At 38.6% G+C, this 14,510-nt stretch overlaps 1 protein-coding gene across 3 annotated transcripts in view; it reads left to right on the forward strand.

Moving 5' to 3' along the window:
* DNAJC10 (DnaJ heat shock protein family (Hsp40) member C10) overlaps positions 5,256–14,510 on the forward strand; it is a 46,213-nt gene continuing 36,958 nt past the window's right edge. The window contains exons 1-5 of one of the 3 annotated variants that reach the window (XM_018065422.1): positions 5,256–5,728; positions 6,300–6,354; positions 7,526–7,875; positions 9,416–9,578; positions 11,066–11,116. In XM_018065422.1, the coding sequence (XP_017920911.1) occupies positions 7,672–7,875; positions 9,416–9,578; positions 11,066–11,116 (418 nt within the window). In that variant the 5' untranslated portion in view covers positions 5,256–5,728; positions 6,300–6,354; positions 7,526–7,671. The remainder of the gene's footprint in view (positions 5,729–6,299; positions 6,355–7,525; positions 7,876–9,415; positions 9,579–11,065; positions 11,117–14,510) is intronic. The other 2 variants (XM_018065427.1, XM_018065435.1) reach the window with 2 other exon arrangements.

Below are 14,510 nucleotides of genomic sequence, written 5' to 3' on the forward strand. Positions count from 1 at the left end.
TTTGGCTCCTAATCAGATTTAAACATGTTCAAGTCTTTTCAAACCTACAGCATTTCCTCTCTTGAATCCACATCCTCCTTGAACTGCAGTAAGTTTACCTGTTTCTCTCTTCACTCAAACTTTCAGTGGATTCCTGTAGACTTAAATTTCCATTTCTTCAGCTCCCATCCAATCTCCAGCCCACTGCAACCTGAATTCCACCCTCTCACCTACTAAAATTGTGCTTTCTGTGGTGGCTATAACATCCAAACTACTAGACCCAACTAACAGATTTTAGTCACTATCTTACCTTAATTTTTCTCACTAACTTCCTTGATGTTTAGTTCATTTTGAATATCTCTAATTATCTCATTTTTGACTCTTTGATGAGCTCTTCTTTTTCAGATTACTCCACAAATTAATTTGTTTATTCAAAAATATCTTTATTTAATAACTACCATAGGCCAGGAACAACTGGGGATACAATAGTAATTAAACAAAAATCCGTTTCTTTGTGGAACTACATTCTTCTGTTTTTTTAATTACGGTAGAATTCACTTGCAATATTATATTAGCTTCAGGTGTACAACATAGGGACTTCCCAGAGGGCACAGTGGTAAAAAAAAAAAAAAAGAAAGAAAGAAAGAAAACCACCTGCTCATGCAGGAGACACAGGAGATGTGGGTTCGTACACTGGGTCAAGGACATCCCCTGGAGGAGAAAATGGCAACCCACTCCAGTATTCTTGCCAGAAAAATCCCATGGACAGAGGACCCTAGTGAGCTATAGACCATGGGGTTGCAAAGCATCAGGTGCAGCTGAGCACACACACCTGTGCCACATAACATTTGATATTTGTATATATTGTGAAATTATCACCATAATAAGAATTTTATAGAATTTGATCCTTGTGATAAGAACTTTTAAGATCTACTCTTTTAGCAATTTTCAAATATGCAAAACAGTGTTATTCACTATAGTCACCCTGCTGTGCTTAACATCCCTAGAACTTATTTCATAACTGGAGATTTGTAACCTTTTGCCCCTTTCCCCCATTTCACCCTCCTCCCCTCAGCCTCAGGCAACCACACATTTATTCTCTATATCTATGAGCTTGGTCTTTTGTTTTGGGGCTTTTTTAGAATGCACATATAAGTGAAATCACACTCTGCAAGCTCATTATTCTTAGTGTTCTGCTGCTGCTGCTGCTAAGTGGCTTCAGTCGTGTCTGACTCTGTGCGACCCCATAGATGGCAGCCCACCAGGCTCCCCTGTCCCTGGGATTCTCCAGGCAAGAACACTGGAGTGGGTTGCCATTTCCTTCTCCAATGCAGGAAAGTGAAAAGTGAAAAGTGAATGTGAAGTTGCTCAGTCGTGTCCGACTCTTAGCGACCCCATGGACTGCAGCCTACCAGGCTCCTCCGTCCATGGGATCTTCCACCCACCCACTGGAGTGGGGTGCCGTTGCCTTCTCCACTCTTAGCATAACACCCTCAAAGATCATTCATTTGTCTCAAGTGGCAATATCTCATTCTTTTTATGGCTGAATAATATTCCACTACATATATATATATATATATTTTTTTCTTATCTATTCACCCTTCAGTGAACATTTAGGCTGTCTCCATATCTTTGCTATGGTAAACAATGTTGTAGTGAACATATTGATGCATATTTTATTTATAATTAGTGTTTTCATCTCTTCAGATAAATACTCAGAGGCAGACTTGCTAGATTTGTAATAGTTCTATTTTTAGCTTTTTGAGGCACCTCCATACTGATTTCCACAGTGGCTATGCCAATCCAGATTCTCACCAACAGTGCACGAGGGCTCCCTTTTCTCCATGTCCACTCCAGCATTGATCTCTATAACAATAGCCTTTCTAACAGGTGTGAAGTGGTATCTCATTGTGGTTTTGATTTGCATTTCCTTGATGATTATGTAATAGGGAAGAAACTTTGTATTCTATTACAAGTTAATCACTAAAGGGATGGTGACTATAAGCTTAAATTATTCATAATATCCATCTCTGGGAACCCTGCCTCCCAAGTAATGAGCATTAAGCTACAATTCCTTTGTATAGCTCACAGGTAACATCCTGACCAGGCCCACCTGTTAAAGTCTACAGGCAGGACAAAATTAACACAACCCTTCTGGAGGTTGACCTGAACCAGGAAACATTTGACTTTACTCCTTCCGCTTTTAGTATAAAAGAAGCCTAAATTCTAACTCAGGCAAAATGGCTTTTTAGTACACAAATCTGCCATCTTCTTAGTCTGATGGTTTTCTGAATAAAGTTGCTAAAAAGCTGGTCTCTCAATTTATTGGCATGCTGCGCAGGAAGCAGTAAGTATGACCCCGGACTCAATAACAATTAGTGAGTCTGAGCATCTTTTCATGTACCTATTGGACATCTGTACTTAGGAAAAAATGTCTATTCAGATCCTCTGCCCATCTTTTAATTGGATATTTTTAAAATTTGTTTTGTGAGTTTTTTTGCTATTCAATGGTATGAGTTTTTCATATATTTTGAATATAAATGTTTTATCAAATACATGATTTTCAAACATTTTCTCTCATTCCATGGATTGCCTTATCATTTTGTTGATGTTTCATTGACTGCAAGACATTCTTGATGTTAGAGTTTCCCAAGATTTTATCCTTGGTCCACAACTTTTCTTATTCTGCATACTTTTTCTGAGTAATCTTATTCATGCTCATGTGTCCAACTACCACAGATTAGTTGATAATCTCCTGTTTTCTTCTCTAGTCCAGACATTTTACATGAGTTTTATACTCTGTGTTTTTATTTGGACATGATCTACAAAACGTGAAATAGATATGTCCACATCAGAAACCTTTATCTTTTCCCTAAATAGATCTTCATTCAGTGAGTGGTACTCATCCACCGAAACCAGAAGTTAACCTTAGATCCTTTCTTTATCTCCCACGTCCAACTATTACCATTTCTTGCCAAATTTACTTTTCTGTTTTCCATTTCTCCAGTCACGGCCCCTTTGTATTCACTCTCCAGTAGCTACCAGAATGATCTAAAATACAATCTCACTCCCTTACTTAAAAGCTTTAAGTAGCTTTCTTATTACCTGAAAGGTAGTCTATGTCTTCATCATGGCATAAAACCCACTGTAATGCGCTTGATTCTCGTTTTCCTTTTTGCTTTTCAATTTACTCTAAAGATTTTGGTGGCTCACAGTGTGGCATAATGATTAACATTACAGTCTCTGGAGCAAGGCTGCTAAGGTATGAACCCCAGCTCTATCATATATTTACCTTGTTTTCCTCAACTGTGAAATGGATATAATAATAGTCCCTATCATATCAGATAACTTGGAGGACTGAATTACATGTGTTCTTAGACCAGTTCATGGCACTCATTAGCTACTATTACATGCTGCTGCTGCTGCTGCTAAGTCGCCTCAGTCGTGTCCGACTCTTTGCGACCCCATGGACTGCAGCCCACCAGGCTCCCCCGTCCCTGGGATTCTCCAGGCAAGACCCTGGCGTGGGCTACATGAGGCTACTTCTAATATTTCCGCCTTTGCTCTGGCTACTTTCTCTTCTTTCCAGTCAGGTATTAGTTTAGCTATGGATCCTACATGCTCATCATTTTTTAACAAGCTGACATTTGATTTACTACACATGAAATTATTACCACTTACATTAAGGTTACTTATATTAAGTAATCTTATATTAAGATTACTTATATTAAGTAATTAATATACTTAATATACTTTATTAATTTATTAAGTAATTAATATAAGATTACTTATATTAATTTCTTATATTAAGTAATATAAGTACTTAATCTTATATTAAGTTACTTATATTAAGATTACTTATACTAAGTAATCACTTTTGAAGAGCTTCCCTGGTAGCTCAGATAGTAAAGAAACTGCCTGCAATTCAGGAGACCCAGGTTCAATCCCTGGGTCAGGAAGATCCCCTGGAGAAGGAAATGGCAACCCACTCCAGTATTCTTGCCTGGAGAATCCCATGGACAGAGGAGCCTGGTGGGCTACTGTCCATGGGGTCGCAAAGAGTCGGACACGACTGAGCTACTAACACACACACACATATTAAGGTTGCTGTCATAAGTAAGGCATTCTTTTCATTAGGATGTTTTTTCTTTTGATGGTTGCAAATGCATCTACTTCAACTGTTCTAGTTATATCGTATGCGCGCTCAGTGTTCTCTGTTCAGTTCAGTTCAGTTCAGTTGCTCAGTCTTGTCCGACTCTTTGCGACCCCATGAATCGCAGCACACCAGGCCTCCCTGTCCATCACCAACTCCCGGAGTTCACTCAGATTCACGTCCATCAAGTCAGCGATGCCATCCAGCCATCTCATCCTCTGTCATCCCCTTCTCCTCCTGCCCCCAACCCCTCCCAGCATCAAAGTCTTTTCCAATGAGTCAACTCTTCGCATGAGGTGGCCAAAGTACTGGAGTTGCAGCTTCACCATCAGTCCTTCCAAAGAAATCTCAGGGCTGATCTCCTTCAAAATGGACTGGTTGGATGTCCTTGCAGTCCAAGGGACTCTCAAGAGTCTTCTCCAACACCACAGTTCAAAAGCATTAATTCTTCGGCGCTCAGCCTTCTTCACAGTCCAACTCTCACATCCATACATGACTACTGGAAAAACCAGTGTTCTCAGTCATGTCCAATTCTTTGTGACCCCATGAACTAGCTCGCCAGGCTCCCCTGTCCATGGGATTCACCACTCAAGAATACTGGAGTGGGTCGCCATTTTTTACTCCATGGGATCTTCCCCACCCAGGGATTGAACCTGTGTCTGTTACCTCTCCTGCACTAGCAGGCTGATTTACCACTCCGGGAAGCCTAGTTATAATGCTGTAGATCAAAATGCAGTTTCTATATCATATCATTTAGATGTAAATGTGGGAGAGGAGTATGCACAACTCCCCAGTTTCCAGCTTGAATGACCAGAAAGTCGGGCAAAACAGTCGAACACTCACGTTTGTCGCCTACACACATATTCATAAATATTTTTATTTCTTCCAAATTTCCTACTGTCTCTTCACTCTAGACTGACACTGCTTGCTATCAATGTCACTTCAGTTAAGTTTCCCTTTTCCTTCAAAATTTCACCTTTCTGCCCCACTCACCCACCAAACAGAAAAGTACTGTAATGGGTCTGCCTTTCCCTTTAAGAACAGGGTCAGCGAGAAACTGCACGCCTAAACCAGCCCTCCGAATAGTTGCCGTAACCACAGCAACGGGAGCAGGAAGGGGCGGGCTACGTCGTCCTGCGTCCGGCCCGCGGCGCGCGGCAGCCGCAATGGTGCGGGTGCGGGGCTGTCGTGGTTACAGCGTGTTCTTCAGCTCCGGGTTGATGCCGGAGCCGGAGCCGGATTCCGCGCCGAGGGCCACGTCAACCTAAACCTACACCGCCCTCCCCACCCTGTTCGGCCCGCAGGTCCTTAGGCGAATCCTCCCAGGCAGCGGCCTCCACGCCTTTCCCACAATGCCCCGCGCCAGGCCCCGCCCCGCCTCGCCTAGGAGACCGCCGCGCGAGGAGCAGACCGGAGCCGGCCGCGCTGGTAGCTGCCGGTGTGGCTGGTCCAACCCCATCACAGGCGCGGCGGCCCAGCGGTCAGAGAGTACGTGCTTCCCTCCGGAACGCACAGGTTGTGATTGGCGGTGTGGGGTCTAACCCCGGGGATTGAGGATGGGGAAGTAGTTGCAGGAGACGACCCCGCAACACCGAGGTGGGCTTGGATCCGGGGCCGGGGCTTTGCTGGAGCTGGTGGCGGCCTGGGCTCTCCGGAAAGGGAGAGGTGAAATGGCCTGTGCGCTGGAATCCTCCGCCACGCTCCTCGCTCTTGTGGCTGGATTTTTGTGTTCTCTCTCCCAGTCGTCTTTCCCCTTGCTAGCTACACCATCCTTTCTTCAGCGGTTCCTGCTCAGCTGTTGCCGGTTTTTTGCTCCAGTTTCTCCCTTTAGCTTCAGTTATCCAGATTCCTGTCTCACTAACCCGGTCTGAGGTCTCACACACCAGCAACCCTTGACTCCCAATGTCTCCATCTTTTCGCACTCGCCGCAACCCATTCTGGAGTGGTGGCAGCAAGGAGTTCGTGTTGCGTTTACCTGCAGCTTCCACCTGTCCCCGCACCTCGGCGCGTAGCAAGTCAGGCACGCCCACGCCGACTTTGAGAACCACCGCTGGGCAGGGAACAAATAGCACTTGCCAAGTGGTCTTTGCTAATATGATCTGTTTTATTCTAAATGTTGTTTTCTAGTCTGGATGTTTATTAATCTACATCGCTCTATTTTACAAAGGTTTTTTGGTGACATGAGAAGGAAGGATTAGAAATGAATCGAAAACCGTTCACAGGTGAGAAAAAAGTTAAAATAGGCATTTAGAATTAAATGACGAAAGGAGGAACTGAGAATGTTTAGGAAAGTTAGGTTTTTCGAAACATTACGAGATCTTTGGAACTAAAATATATACAAATTTGCATGTGATTTGATTTTATTTTTATCTTGCCCAGGTTAGCGTGTCTGAATGACTGATCGCTCTGCTTCTTTTCTTGTTTTCTTTTTTTATTTATGCCAAATGTAAACTTTGTAATGAAATTACACTTAACTTGCCGTTATTATTCTGCTGGTTATATAAAATAGTAACTGCTTAGATAGAACAAACAGAGAAGGCGATGGCAACCCACTCCAGTGCTCTTGCCTGGAAAATCCCATGGACGGAGGAGCCTGGTGGGCTGCAGTCCATGGGGTCGCAAAGAGTCGGACACGACTGAGCAACTTCACTTTCACTTTTCACTTTCCTGCATTGGAGAAGGAAATGGCAACCCACTCCAGTGTTCTTGCCTGGAGAATCCCAGGGACAGGGAAACCTGGGTGGGCTGCTGTCTATGGGGTCGCACAGAGTCAGACATGACTGAAGCGACTTAGCAGCAGCAGCAAGTAGAACAAAAGCACCTTCAGAGAAAATTCAGAAGAAAAAACGGGCGACTTTGTACGTTGTTTGTTACAGTGATAGACATTCACTGCCGTTCTTGCATCGTTTTATGAAAAATATAGACTGAAAGGATCTGGTGCTTCTTTCTTGTACCCCCAAAGGATGTTTCCTACAAGTGAAATTTGATTGAAATGAAAACTGGATAGGCGTAAATGGGTGGAGAAATAACCCAAAAGGAAGCAGATCAAAAGGGCCAGTCTTAAGCTGGGTAGAAGAAGGAAGGAAGTAGCTCCTCACCTCCTGTTCACCACCCCCCTCCCCTGTTGTGATGCTGAGAGAGCGAACTGCTGCATTTGTTTGTAAAACGTTCTAGGTAGCTGCAGCCACACTAGCTCCCTTTTTTTTTTAACCTTTATCTGCTCTCTTGTCACGAATGATCGCATGAATCTGGCTACCTAGAAATGGAAGGAAGGTAGCGGGGCCCCCAAAGAATAGAGCCTGAGGCACTCACTCTGATTTGCCATTTACTGGAGATTATATTACTGGTTTTTTGTTTGTTTTTAATGTATTTTACCTGATTTTTTCTCTTTAGATTAACATTTGGGGAGACAATTTATGATGGCTGTTTCACTTTTGGAGTAATGTGGACAGAAGTTCTCAAATTTGCGTATTACATCAACTGGAACCAGTGGCATTATCTTAATGTTTATTTAAATCAGAACTTGTACAAGAAAAGCAATGGGAGTCTGGTTAAATAAAGATGACTATGTCAGAGACTTGAAAAGGGTCATGCTCTTTTTTCTAATAATGTATATGGCCATTTTAGTGGGTACAGATCAGGACTTTTACAGTTTACTTGGAGTATCCAAAACTGCAAGCAGTAGAGAAATAAGACAAGCTTTCAAGAAATTGGCATTGAAGCTACATCCTGATAAAAACCCGGTAGGTAAAAATTTCTTTTTAAACATATCTGATTAATGTTTTAAATTAGTGCTCAGAATTCTTAAGAGCAACCACTACTAGTCAAGAATCATAATTCAGCATCTGTACTAAAAACAGAGGAAGCTAAATATTCTAAGTTTAGAGGAGTTAAAGGAATGTCGATATCAAAATGCAGTTCTCTCAGTTTGAAAACTAATTTCCAGCAGTTCTATTACAGATGTTAATCACAAAGCAGAACTAGTTTTCTTTGCAAAGCAGGTTAAAATCAAGTATTTTAGAACAGTAAGAAAAATTATTTGCTTAGAACATATAGAGGGTATGTCTTGCTAAAAACAGCAGCAATAGCTACTAATAGCATGCTTCCACTTTTTTCTCCTATGTACAAATCTAAAACCAGAGTCGGAAAGTATTACAAATTAAAACTTGGCAGCCAAATCCAGTTAATGCCAATCATAAATATTTGGTTATGTATTCCATAATGTAATCTTTCAAAACTTTTAATTCTTAAGATATTTTTATAATTTATCTCATTTCATTTTTTCTTAATGAGATTTGATACTCATCAAGAAGAAAGATTTAATTATAATTTTCTAGATAGTTTTTATTGTTAACTTCAGTAACTATTTTTTAAATTATTTATTTTTATTTTTGGCCACACCACTCTGCTTGCAGGATCTTCCCTGACCAGGGATTGAACCCAGACCACCACAATGAAGGGAATACTAACAAAGGAATCCTAACCGCTAGGCCGTCAGGGAAGTCCCTAGACAGAATTTTAAGTAGCATTATTTTATTTCCATCACATAAAGCCAAGCAATAGAATTGGTATTTCTCTAAAACTTGTTAATTGGTAATCTTTTCCTGAGATCAACATTCTGTTGTGTTTAGGATTTTCATTTTTTCAAAATTTTTTTAAAATTTTCAAATGTCATTTCTTTTAAGTTTCTGTGTGAAAGATGGTAGACCCACCTAAGTGTTTAATTCAGCAGTTCCCAATCTCGCAGTTCCCAATGCCTGAAAATTTAAAGTGGAGCTGATGTAATAATAATAGAAATAAATACGCAATAAATGTAATGTGCATAAGTCATTGTGAAACCACACCCCATGCCCCACCCCATCCGTGGAAAAATTGTCTTCCTTGAGAAGGGTCCCTGGTGCCAAAATGGTTGGGGCTTGCTGATTTAAATGAAAGCATTCTTCAAAAAGCAATTCTGTGCAACACTGACAAATGAAACATATCGATCCAGTTTAGAGTTATTACTCTGGTATTAGTTCTTATGTCATTATATGATAGATTGGGTTACATACTCTTTTTTAGATTTTGCCTCAATAGGTAACCTGAAATTTTCTTTGTGATTGTTTTAGAGGTCACACATCATATTTACAATATTGTTTCCAATACTTTTTTATTTCAATGTGTGATGCCCATTTCATATTGTACTACTCCTCCTTATCTTGATATCTACTCTCAAAGAATTCTCAGAATTAAATCAGTTGATTGTGTATCTGAAACAAATATTATATCTAATATTTTTAATAGAATAACCCAAATGCACATAGTGATTTTTTGAAAATAAATAGAGCATATGAAGTACTCAAAGATGAAGATCTGCGGAAAAAATACGACAAATACGGAGAAAAGGGACTTGCAGATAATCAAGGAGGCCAGTATGAAAGCTGGAATTACTACCGTTATGATTTTGGTAAGATGATAGATATTCCTTATGAAGTTATTGTTGATTCAAGTAAATTTAGAAAATTAATTTTGTTTCACCAGTTAGCTTGTTTATGTAATTAATATGCATCCCCTAGACCCTCTTTTTAATGCAACATGGGAGTGGAATTCAAGAGGAAAGTCAAGTAGTGTGTAGATACCTGAGTAAATATGGAGGTGTTTTGGTCATAATATTGTTAAATACTTATAACGATTATATTTAATTTTTTAAAGTATTTGTATTAGAAGTTAAATATTGAAGCCTTCTAGTATTTTTAGAGCATCATATTTTCCAGGAAAGATTGAAATTTCCTTTAATAGAGGTCACGTCAGTAGAAATACCATCCTTCTTGATTGGTAATGAATAATGGCCTGAGGTGTGACAGGAATGAGAAGGCGAGAGCAGAGAGAGTAAACAAGTAAAAGGGAGGGCGGGGAAAGTAAACACAGGGGTCAAGCGAAGAGGGAGTGTTCTGATACCCAATGGTCCTTTATTGGCTTCAGATGCAGGCTGAGAGCTGAAGTATGCTTTTATTTTAGACTCAATAAAATATTTCCAGTTTACATCCGGAGTATTTATTTCTCGCGACTGACTTTTCAACATAGTATTTTCAGGTATATTCACTACCATTTGATAGTCTATAACAAGTGTTGGTAGTCAGTGTTTCACAGGCTAAGTCTGGCCTGCCACCTGGTTTTGTAAAGTTTTATTGGAATGCAGTTTTGCTCATCTATGTACCTGTTATTCTTCGCACTTCAGGGCAGGGTTGCAGAGTTGTGACAGAAATCATATGTCTCAGAAAATCAAATACTAACCTCTGTATATATCCATCACTTAATATTTATTCATTGATATTTTATATAGTCATGAGAAACTTGGTGTTATTATAATAAATTTATATTTGTTCTACCTCTGCAAATACTCTCAAGTATATAAGACATTTAGTGATATAAAACATTTTTAAATGATAGCACATTAAAAGAAAAAAATGGAATCTGAAGGTGAATGAGGTCTGAAAGTAATGTACTGCTGCCAGTTTCCTGGTTTGGATATTGTGCTAAAATTATATGGTATGTCACCATCAGGGGAAGCTGGGTAAATGGGAGTCTGAACTGTTTTTACAACTTAATAAAAGTCTATTTTCAAATAAAAGCATTTTCAAAAAAAACATAGTAAAAATTTTCTGTGGAGATGAAATTGTGTGACTGTTAGGAGCCACACCCCCCAACACACACAATTGTGACAGTACATATCAGGAAATGTCTTTTGATCACTCTAATGAATGTATCACCACTGTTACTATATATTCTTTGCTTTACTCCTAGAAAAATAGAACAGATTCTTAGTGTTCCATATTCTTCAACTTGAGATTTAGAATAATTGATTTTTGATGATTGAAAGAAAATGACATTTTTAATGTGCTTATTTTTATGATGAAGTTTTAATTTTATAATTTTATTTACTTCTAAAATTAGGTATTTATGATGATGATCCTGAAATCATAACATTGGATAGAAGAGAATTTGGTAAGTTTGTGCATTTATGATTTTCCAAAAGTAGTTTAAGACCAATCTCTTTAACTAAAATTCCCTCAAAGACAAATGTATTTAGAAATTTTTCTAATTTTAGCAAGGTAAATGGTATATATTATATTTTAAATAATGTTTTATAATCATCGTCGAGATTTTAACATAGTTTCTTTTATTGTAGATTTTAGCATATCATCAACTTTCCTTCTATTATGTTAATGAACGTTTCGAACATTCCCGTGTATTAGCTACAGTTATTCCTCTTATTTGGCAGTTGAGGAAACCATAGAAGTGCTAGCAACATCCTCAACAGTCTATACTTGTGTTTGTGTATAATTGACATATTTGAGATAATGAATCAATATCTATTCTATTTTTCTATACTTTTTCACATTATTAAAAATTGTAGAAATACTTCTGGTTTTGTGTTTCAGAGTTTTAACTAAGTATGTGCTCATTTTTGCAAGTAGATTTACTTTGATCTGTGATTTGTGTGAAAATGGATATAAAAATATACTTCTGTACTTTGCAGTGTACTTTAGAAAACGTTCAGTATTCCTATACTTTCAAACTAGTACACTTTAAAATATTCTACTTTAAAACTATATTTTACCTTATATCATATTTCAATTTTCTTTTGCTTTGTTACAGTTTCATTAATTAACTAAAATAACTTACTAGGTGCAAAATGTATATATAATGTCTCATTTTAATAAACAATATGTTAAAACCAGTGAGTTTTGTACAGTTCCTTCTAAGCAAATTTGCATCATATTCGTATTTTCTACAATATAGTGAGTTCAGGTCTACAAGGTAGCTATAACATTATTTTGTTTAAAGTCTAGTAGTGAATACCTGAATAAGTTGTAAGGAACATTAATTAATAACTTCTCTATAAAAAAAGGAAGAAAATTTTATTTGTTTGTATTATTGGTAGACAGAATTGATACTCATGTCACAGGCTGGGAGAATCATAACTTACTGGCAGGTAGTTGTATGAACCTATTGCGTTCTATGTCGTTATTATCTCATCTGCTAGTCTATCAGTACCTTGTGGTCCTATGGAACAGAAAATTTTGGAATTAGAGATAGAGGAACTGAACAAAACCTGCAAGCTGATTAATCCATGAATCTACCCAGAATGAAAGACTTTCTTGATGGCTGTATTGCACGTGGGTTCAGACTTTTCAGATTAGTCATTACAGAGAAAAGGTTAAATTAAGAATTGCTAATAGTTCATGTAGAACTCCAAATAGTAGTTAAAAACAGATTACAGTCACAAAATCTTAGAGATGGTTATTCAGAAATAATTAAATGACGTCGACAGGTTCAGTGCACAGTGGCCAGTGTTCCGTTTGAACTCTAATGCTACCCTGTGTGTGACTAGCCTAAGACAGGGTCATCCCAGCGTTTCAGTTGAAGAAGCCAAGGGAGGAGGATAAGGAGGGATAGTCCTTATCAGTCTGTGCTATGTAGATAGCACAGTAGCCTACTTGGTGTGGGTCTCTTCCTATTACCAGTAGTTTCTATCGGTTTGGATTTCTTAATTTGTCTTTTGTGTAACTGATAAGTAATTATGAAGTTATTTTTAAGGTATTTTATGTTCTTTTGCTCTAGAGGGAAATTATGTTTTCTTTTGACTAGAGTCACTAACAACCTTAGATCGGTTTTTTCCAGGGATTGAAATGATTGAAAAGCTGAGCTTTAGGCTTATACAAGACCAGTCTCTTTTCAGTTCACCTTTATATATAGAACCCTCTCTACGTGTGCCCTGAACTTCATTTTTCTGTCTCTTGTCTCATGAATCTATTGAAAGCTCCGCTTAGTTTCTTGCCTATCAAGAGGTGGCAAGCATTGGCCCCCTGATTTCTACCTCCTCCCGTTCCTAGGGGTCCTGTAATTCTTCAGCTGCATTGGTAACTCTGATGCTTTCAACAGAACTCTTCTGTATTTTGTCCAATTTTGCAATTGTGGGAGAGTTAATCCAGATTACGTCAGTTCAGTTCAGTTGCTCAGTCGTGTCTAACTCTTTGCGACCCCATGGACTGCAGCACACCAGGCCTCCCTGTCCATCACCAACTCCTGGAGTTTACTCAAACTCATGTCCATTGAGTTGGTAATGCCGTCCAACCATCTCATCCTCTGTTGTCCCCTTCTCCTCCCGCCTTGCATCTTTCCCAGCATCAGGGTCTTTTCAAATGAGTCAGTTCTTTACATCAGGTGGCCAAAGTATTGGAGTTTCAGCTTCAGTCCTTTCAATGAATATTCAGGACTGATTTCCTTTAGGATGGACTGGTTGGATCTCCTTGCAGTCCAAGGGACTCTCAAGAGTCTTCTCCAACACCACAGTTCAAAAGCATCAATTCTTTGAATTACATAGTTCACTTTTATCAGGAGTAAAATTCAACTGTAATACAGAAGAGAAAATGTGATTAATACACTTCACTTTGAAATTCTTATCCTTCCCATTAAACATGATTTGTATATCTTTTTATAAGTCACAGAAAAGTATTACATCGTACTAAAAACAAGTTCTAGATATTATCTGCGAAAACAGAGAACATCCTGCACTTAACACTAGTCATTACCCACACAATACATGCATTCTTTTGAAGACAAACTCAAGAAATGAAAGAGGAACTCAAAGCACTTCAGCTTTTTAAAAAAACATTTTTCTGGGGCTAACAGAAGCTGTTAGCTATAATTGTATAAATATTAACAAACATTAGCTGTATAGTTTAGAAATTGAAAATCACATTTTGAAATATACTTGTTCTTTTCTGGGTCACTGAGTTGTACAAAAACATCGCATTGAGCTTTGATAATAAAGTTTTACAAATACTGTCAACAGTAGTGGGAACTGGGCAAACTAGAAGTACTCTATGAAAACAGAGTACCAAGGTGGAAAACAATTTTCTTGTAATGAGAAGTCTCAGGATTTTCTTTTAACAACTTTTATATATAATATACAGCATTGTTGATTATAATGTTGTACATTATATCCCAAGTAGTTATATGTCTTGTAACTAAAAGTTTGTTTCTTTTGCCCACCTTCATCCAGTTACCCCTTTCCCCCACCTCTGCCTCTGCTAACCACAAATCTGATCTCTCTTTCTGTGAGGTTGTTTTTGAGGTGTAATGCCCTACAACACTATATTAGTTCCTGTTACACAGCACAGAGATTTGTCATTTCTATGCATTTCAAAAATGATCGCTACAGTAAGTCTAATTACAATATGTCACCATACACAGAAACTGTATAGTTACTGAGGATACTCCTTACACTGCATAGCAGTCTGTATATGTGTGTAGGATTATTCTAAGTTCTGATCTCATAGGTTCAAACTCATCATAACAGCCCTGCATTTTACTCCCCCCACCATCACATTCA

This window comes from Capra hircus, chromosome 2 (assembly GCF_001704415.2).
Source record: "Capra hircus breed San Clemente chromosome 2, ASM170441v1, whole genome shotgun sequence".
Taxonomy (NCBI): domain Eukaryota; kingdom Metazoa; phylum Chordata; class Mammalia; order Artiodactyla; family Bovidae; genus Capra; species Capra hircus.